An 8,771-nucleotide genomic window follows, 5' to 3' on the forward strand; every position below is an offset into this window, starting at 1 on the left:
ATAAAAGCGAGTCAGTATATAAAAAGGTCAGTGATTCGAGGCTATGTTCCGCATCCGCATATCGCAGTTCCCTGGGGGCAACCCTTCGGAGTTATTGGTTTGGAGACCTGGGGCGGGTCTGGCAGTGGCAGCGCTCGGCCACGCGAATAATTTACTTTCAATTTTACTTCAAACGAAAGTAAATCTTCGCATGGCCGAGCACTACCACTAACTTCGTTTTCCATTCTCTTTTCAAAATTTATTGAATTTTAATTGACTTTGACTTCTACTTATATTCTGTTTTGCATTCTCTTTTAAAGTGCAGTCAATTTTAATCTGAATTAAGTTAACTTTGCATTTTAAATTTAATTGCATTTGTATTTTGATTGAGATATTACCTGCATTTTGTTTTACATTTTATTGCATTTTTATTTGATTTAAATGTTATTTTCATTTTGATTTACATTCAATCTACTTATAATAAAGAAAAACAAGAAAAAATGTGCCGGAGACTCAGTGGCAGTTCTCTGCCATCATACACTTGGGGTTGGGTACAAATACCGCAAGCTCTCTTGATCAAACGTAAGACTTTTATTTACGGTGTTTTCTTTGGCCATGATACTTTTATGCCAGGACAGGTGGTGACTTATCAACACTCCTAACTCTTTTTCTTCTGTTGACAATGTCAACATGAGGAAAATGTTCAAAATATAGTAAAATCTCGATGACAGTGCCCAGGCTTAAAAATATCACGGCAATGCACGATCCGCCAGCAAAACGACATGCAATCATGTTATAATTCCATGATTTTTTAATATTCCTACAGCAACTTCGCAGGGTAATCAGCCTTATGAATTCAAAGATGTGAAGGTCTTTACTAGTAAACACCTACCACAGAAATTGGGCTAATGAATTTAGTTATAGGCAAGGGTCCTGCGTGACCTTAATCGTTTTTTGAACCTGCCAGAAATAATTTGTTTCCTTTCTTATAGTATATAAGCTTAAGTTAATTATTCCATTGTCAACTTACATCTGGCATCAAATTGTCCTTTCCATTGATCAGAAGTAAGCCTGTCCACGACTTCAAGAACAAATATCTCTTTATCGCTATCAATCATGAGGGTAACGACGTACTCTATCCCACGAAATACATGCCTAGAGCTCATAACAGTGGGATCAACTGGCTCTGATCTCAAGCTGGAATTCATTTTGCACTGCTGAACGCCTTGAAACCTCCCGCTTATAAATCATATAAATCACCAGAACGTTTTCCTCTCTTCGACTGCTTCGATGATAGTTATACCTCGGACATGTTCTGTAAAAATAATGCAAAGAAATACAATCGAATCTTGACGCGCAGTTTCTTAGTGCAGTTCCTATTTAGCGGGCGACCGACAACTTAACGGCCATTGCAATCCCACAAACCACTGCGTTCAGGTAAGAAGGGGTGGCTACCAATTGAGCCGTCTGGTGGGGTCATACGTGGAATACTGACCCGGCTGGTGTTTTCCTTCTTTGTCGTCTTCACGAACGATGCGAGCTCCAACTGGAGAAGAAAGAAAAATCTGTCATGCAGCGCGAGACAGTTACTTTGACTGCCTTTCTTTGAATAATAACGATGAATCGGCGTGCAGCAAGGAGAAGGAACTGTACAATGGTGTTTGCCCATCAGCGTGGGTAGGTACTGTTGGGTTTGATGTTGGGTACAGTTATCTTGGGAGTTACTTTAAATAAGCTTAGGGCCTGTTTACACAAGTGAACTCATCCCGGGATGGGTTTCATCCCGGGGTGAGTTTCACCTCGAAATTTGTTCATTCCGGTCTTCAGCACCGGGATGAAATATCAGGGTTCCAAAGGGGGGGGGGGGGGGGGGGTCCCTGGAGCCCTGAAGCCCTGACATTTCTGCTGTGGAGCCCGGAGCCCTATCATTTTACTGACTGGAGCCCTGATCCTCTTTTGGCTGTGGAGCCCGGAGCCCAAAGACATTTTGCGCGGAGCCCGGAGCCCAGCATTTTCAAGTTTGGTCATTCAAGTTCCCAGATCGCATTGATTCTTGATTACTGCCTTTTTGTGTTTGTTTGTGCGTGTTAACGGGCATAAAGAAACAGAATCTGAAGAGAGGACAGTACATGATACAAGTATACGCGGTTATCTCAGTTTACAATGATATACAACAACTTATTTAGGGATTTAATGAAAACTTTGTTATAATTATAGTGAGCGCGATAAAAACAACTTTATAGTAACCGGACGTTCCTTTAGCAGTTTGCTCGCAGGTATCAGTTACAACAAATTAAAAAAAAAAAAACTCGACAGATCATTTTGAAGATACAAATAATAATTGATGAAGATTAATAATTTGAATACTTACCTAGTCCTTAATAGATTATATTGTTTACTGTTCATCTGATTCATGGCCCTTTCCATGCTGACTTTGGGGTCTTCACCAAGCAGGGTGCATAGACGAAATGACGTTAAATGGTTTAACCTAACACCAAATCGGCCTCGAATCCCAGTGTTTTATACCCTCACAAAAATTCACAAACCGACATTAGTCGGAAGACCTATCATATCTGGGTGTGATGGCCCAACAGAACGCCTATCATCATTTGTAGACAAACTACTTCAGCTAATAGCACAAATACAGGACTTGTATCACTACACATTTCATAAGGTTTATTGAAAGCACTAGGGTGCCTAGAAATGCTTTTCTAGTCTCAATGGATGTCATCAGTTAGCCTTCACAAAAATATACCACAGGAGGAAGGAATCACTATAGTAGCAACGCCTACGAGAACTTTCATGCCAATAACCCTACTATAGCTACAAATTTCCTTAGAGAAATGCCCACCATTATACTTAAGGAGAACTCCTTCCAATTTAAAGGGAAAGACTATCTCCAAACACACGGAACTGCCATGGGCACTAAAATGGCAGTAGCTTTTGCCAACATCTTTGTGGCATCTATAGAAAAGGAGATCTTAAGGCAGAGCGTTAACAAACCACTAACGTGGAAAATATTCATTGACGATGTATTTTGCTGGTGGGATACAAACAAAGAAAAAACAGAACATTTCATTGAGCAAGCAAATTCGTACCACCCTACCGTAAAGTTTACCGCTGAAGTCTCACAATTAGAAACAACATTCTTGGATACAACAGTCTATAAGGGAGAGAGATTCGAGGAAGAATCGATTCTCGACGTGCGCACACACATTACAAACCTACTGAAACATTTCAGTACACAAACTACAACAGTTGCCACCCAGCAGGCGATAAAAAAAAGGCTTCGTTAAAGGAGAAGCCCTTAGGCTTCTGAGGACAAACTCTTCTAAAGTAGTGTTTGGGGAAAACATTAAAAGCTTTAAAACACGCCTGGCATGGAGAAGTTATCCTAGTAACCTGGTGGACAAAATCCTCTCCGAAGTTAACCTCGCAGAAAGAAAGAACGCTCTTACACAAAAACAGAAAGCGCACAAGAAAATTCTACCCTTCGTGACACAATTTCAACCATCACTGCCATGTTTGAAAAATATTCTAATGGACAAATGGCATTTGATACAAAACCAGCCGCTACTAAGAGAGATATACAAGGAACTTCCCTTGATCCTTTATAGAAAAGGGAAGTCGCTTAAAGACATGCTTGTTAAAGCAAAACTATAAAGGCTTTCATCAACACAATGGGCACACAGCGGGAGTCTTGCAGGTCTGTCAACCCCATTTAAACAAGTTCAATATTTAATCCACTTTTAAATAATAGGAGATAATATAACTGCTGCTTGGGTTTAAAAAATTGATCGGAATTGATGACTTTTTTATTTGCGTATTTGAGTTAGCGTTAAAATAGAATTTTTACATATCAAGATTGTAGACCAGAGTGGAGCCCGGAGCCCTAAAGCAGATGATGTGGAGCCCTAGTCTAGAGCCCTGAAATTTTCGCCTTGGAGCCCTGGAGCCCTAAACCCCTTTGAGACTCTGAAATATCATCCTGGGATCAAAACACCATGTAAACACCTGACTTTTTTCTGTCCCGGGCCGAGATGACATTTTTCTGAACCTACCTACATATGACCAGCAGTAAATGATCATACTGTGCATATTCAGGCTGCGTTTACATGAGAGCCAATCAGACTCCTCTGGCTTTTTGGTCAGCGGGTGGTCACCAGAAGACTCTGGGTACGAGATTGCATGAGACCCGAGGGGAGAGGCGGTGGGGTTTGTCCCAGGATAAACTCATCCTGGTATGAAATTTGATTTTGTTCCCCACGCAATGTCCACACTTAAGATATCTTCGTCGCTTTAATGTGGCCTTTGCTTCTATCACCAGGCTATGAAGAAAAGTTGTTTGCTGTTTATGTTGTTTATAGAACTGTAGCAGAAGAATAGACTGCATTTGTAGCTGCACAGCAGCTCTCTAACAAGATGCATTTCTTTCGTATCGAAACGTGCCATGATTGTTGATAGGTGATGACCAAAAACACCGAGGTAGCTTTCATTGTTGATTTCTGCCCAGGATGAAACTGTTTTCCTTTCATCCCGGGATGAGATCAGCCGTTTAAACAAAGTGAAATTTCATCCTGGGATGAAACTCACCCCGGGTCCCATGTAAATGCAGCCTTAGTTTACGTAACAACAACAAGAACAGGATGGCAGAGAAAAGAGCTTTGCAAAATGTCTTTGTATTGTTACCAGCATGCTAGTTAATCCCAAAGGTATTTTGAAGCAAGCTATTGTTTGAATTGCCTTCCTCCAGATCTCCTTGTGTTTATAAAAATAGTTTGCAATTGTGTATAGTAACCAGGGTGCATTCCATGTACGTCCCACGCCAAAGATTCCTCAAGAGTTTCTCGAGAGAGATTTGTGATAAGAAAAAGGGTGAAAATTTCAAATTCTCCACCCCACAACGGGTGAAGTTGAAATCCCCCGCCCTCTCAGAGAGATTTGGCAGACCTTCCGACACAAATGCATTTTGCATAAGTCACATGCATTTAATGCGTCTTGCTCTCTCGTATGACTTGTCTATTCTCGTGCATTTTCCATTTCAAGTATGGAATTTCCAGCAAATGTGTATGTTTCAGTAATATAAGAATCTTTTTTTTAAGTTTTAAGCTACATTGTTCTAGACTCCCCCCACCCCCCCCCCCCAAAAAAAAAGATTTTTATAACACCAAGTGATAGGCCATACCCCAACCTTCAGTTTCGCTGTAAAATCCTACTGCAGTGTACTAAAACTGTCCTGATTGTCTGTGGCCATGCTACAGACACTTGACTGACTTTTTTTGTTCATAACTTCACTTGACTTGGTTCAGTCTTGTATACAAAAGAAATCAGTAGAGAGTCAGTATCTTGTGTAGGTCGCTTGAGTTTGCTTCAGAAGTAATAAGCTATTTCTTGTTTATTTAGCATTTTTTCTCAAAAATTAAATGTGCAAGTAAGTTTCTTATATGACAACCAGTCTGTGTGCCAAAATAGAGGTTATTTGAAGCAATTTTAGATTTTAAGACAAAAAAAGTCATTTGTTCTTGCCTAAAACCCTTTAATTCTATTCAAACTACACTTAATTTGCCATGATCAGGGAAAAGGCAGGAAAAACAATTTTTTCAAGGTTAGAAAAAATTCAGGGTATTTTGCATCAAGTCAGGGAAATTAACTCAACATGAGAGTCAGTGATTTTTATTTTTAGCTAGCTAAAAGGTTTGCACTTTAAGAGTTTCCTTTTTGGAAAATGTGATATTGTTTCAAAAAGCGTTTAGAAAAGAGCTGGTTTTCTCATCCAAAGGATTTGCCCACTTGAGGAAGGGTCAACCAGGACTGGGTGTCCACTTACTGAAAGTGTTCGTCTAGTTCTATCCTTGAGTTAATCAAGGCTCATTTAGTCACTAACTGAGTAAATGTTCAGTTGTGTCTGGTTCTAAGGTGCCATCTCACTTGCATATTTTAGGTGAATTATTTTGCAAAGAAAGAGTCTTTGATGAATATAAGAAGAAACTAAATACAGAGGGATTCAAACCGGCAGATGGACAACAAGCAAAAAGCAGCCAGTAGAAGACGTGCAAAGCAAGCGCAGTCTGTTGTTCACAAATGACTTGCTGATGCTGTGGTGCATTTTTGACAAACAGCCCAGATGAGAAACAAAGACTGCTTCATGCAACGTGGAATAATAATAATAGAAAATGATAGTTCAAATTTTCAAACAGTGTGACAAGTTTCTACATGTAGAGCGACCCCTTAAAATGTGCAATGAATTTTTTATTAATTGTATTAAATGTCTTTTTTATACTTGGCACATTGTGGATGAAAGTCTTGCAAAAATAAGTTAGTGGAAGGGCAAACACTTTTAATAAAAACATGGATGGCAATCATTGACTGCATGTTTCTAATTAAAATTACATGCAAACTTGGGATCTTTTCTCAAGCCAACACTTTTTCCAAACCAATGTTGCCAATAGAGTTGTGCCTTCCTGTGACAAGGGCTATCAGATGATAAAAGGACTGCATAATCAGTGTAGCAGCACTGTATATACTGTATGAAGTAGACTTAATTTTATTTAAACAAAAAAGCTTTCACAGAGAGACAACATCGAAACATTTGCTCTGCATGTAAAAACTGTTTAATTAATAATTATATTTTAAAAAGGCAAAGCTGAAAGCTCAAGTGTGTGCAAACTGTCAACAAGACTCTCAACCTGAAAACACAATATTTTGCCTAATTTTCTGTATTTCAAAAGGAGTTCTCAAGCTCATTAATAATTCATCAAGAGAAAGCAAAGAAATCACTACTGTGACTGTGGTTTGAATATGTGTTCCTAATTACCATAAACTTTTGCCCACTTTAGCTTTGAATTTCTCCAAGAATTATTGATCATTTGAGAAGCCATATCAAACACGAGAAGGTATGTTTCATCAGATATCCAAACACCTCGAAGTTTTTGAAAAAAACGTGGTTGCGGCTGTTTTTTTAACCTACTTCTCAGTGTTTGGATACCCGATGAAACACGCTTTCTCGTGTTTGATATATTATTAAGTTAGCAGAGCAGTAAAACATGAGAAAATTGAAAGGAAGAGCTAGGAATAAATGGATGTTCAAATCATGGTTTATGCTAGTCTCCATCGCAGCCGCTCGGGCCGGAGTCACACAGACAGGGAGCGTTGCGTGACTCCGGCCCAAACGGCTGCAAAGGAGACTAGGGGCGCTTTCCATTTGTCAGAACTGGCCGGTCAGTTCGTAAATGGAATGAACCACTTTGAAAATACGTTTTATCCTAGTCCTTCAAATTTCTTTAAAATATTGCGTGCCTTTTTAGTTTTTCACGATTTTGCAGCACCATCCCTTCAAAATGACGCATTCGATTTACAGACTGGCTGGTCTGGCTGACCAGTTCTGGCAAATGGAAAGCACTCTAGGTTTTTGCTGAACAGTCAATGTTAATAATAAAACAAGCATGGTGGCATTCTCTTTGAACATTGAATTTTCTCATCATAAGAAAAGTGTTATTTTTGTGGATGTGGGCCATGTGATATCTAAATGCACTTCTGGTGCCAAAAATCAGGTAGTAATAACTACTACATGTCAATTTCTGTTCCTGGGTCTAAAACCGTTTGGTGTTCTTTCAAAGTTCCATTGGGCTTGTATATTTTTTAAAAAAATACACCAGAACCAAGAGACTAGTCATCTGCCAGTGAACATGTAATTGTATGAATGCTAGTCTGTCTTGGACCACCAGTCTGGGCTCTTGAATAAAATGCCAAGAATACTTCTGAAGCAGTCTTTTCCATTAATCAGTATTCCAGCGACGCTTATCTTGTTCTAAGTCCAAGGGAGTATACCAGTCTGGCAAATCATTTGAAGGGTTCATGCGGTAACTGAAGTGAAACAAAAACCAGACCAATCAACTTGTGACAGATTAAGAGAGAAGTTGGAACAGACTCAAACCCTACTGTTCTGGATTGGTTATTAAGAAATCAATATTACTAATTCTTTAATATGTTCACAAATTACTGGCATATGTCAACCATGATGTAAAGTCTGACTATATATATATATATATTAGTTGATTTGCAGAACTGCTGTCAGAGTGCTCAATAGAAAAACTAGAGCATAAATAGATTAACACAGTCTGGTCAACTGAAGATTTGACTTGGCATATTTATTACTATATAGTTTCGTACCGCACAACCTGTACGGCACTCATCAGATAAATAGCCAAATGTAAAATTACAACGCAAAGCTGGTCAAAATATATACAGAATGAGTGGAAAAGTATTAGATTACAACGGTTTCTACTTTTAAACAATAGACGCTTAAAATCCGCGTGACAATGTAAGTAAGCGTGACACTGACTTATATTTAGATGACCGGAAATTCAAGCTTCAAGTTTACAATGGTTTCTGTTACGGATAAACAACGGACATAAAAAAAATGGCCATATAAAAAAATAATTACGTGCCAGCTTTGAAATTTTTGAGGAGGAATTTGTTTGCGTGTCTACAGGAAGTAACGAGTTCATTTCGTTTGTTCAGTGTGGATAAATCAGGTCGGCAAATTATAAAATACTTCTCCCATAGGCACAAATTACATCGATTGGAAGCGGGGTTGTACGGAGTAGCATGCTTTAATATCTTCCATGATATTCTAAAACCAGTTTTAGTGTCTTTCAACTGCCAAATGTGCTTACTGAGCTCTGTGTTGAGTCTCTTGCTTGGATTGGTGAAAGAAGCTTTGTGGTTGTAAATCTGGTTTTAAAGGAGTTTTCAGTTAGGCCTACGTAGGTTTGGTCGGGCTTGTTGTCTTC

At 39.0% G+C, this 8,771-nt stretch overlaps 1 protein-coding gene across 1 annotated transcript; it reads left to right on the forward strand.

Moving 5' to 3' along the window:
- Nucleotides 1–1,468: 1,468 nt before the first annotated feature.
- Nucleotides 1,469–7,741, forward strand: LOC146459357 (cytochrome c oxidase assembly factor 6 homolog). The gene is made up of 3 exons (XM_085089676.1): nucleotides 1,469–1,660; nucleotides 5,601–5,615; nucleotides 5,939–7,741. The coding sequence occupies exons 1-3, from the start codon at nucleotides 1,513–1,515 to the stop codon at nucleotides 6,022–6,024; spliced, it is 249 nt and encodes an 82-aa protein (XP_084945802.1). The 5' UTR covers nucleotides 1,469–1,512; the 3' UTR covers nucleotides 6,025–7,741.
- The last annotated feature ends 1,030 nt before the right edge of the window (nucleotides 7,742–8,771 follow it).

The sequence above is a fragment of the Pavona decussata genome, unplaced genomic scaffold (genome assembly GCF_977016875.1).
Source record: "Pavona decussata unplaced genomic scaffold, jaPavDecu1.1 SCAFFOLD_220, whole genome shotgun sequence".
NCBI classification, from domain to species: domain Eukaryota; kingdom Metazoa; phylum Cnidaria; class Anthozoa; order Scleractinia; family Agariciidae; genus Pavona; species Pavona decussata.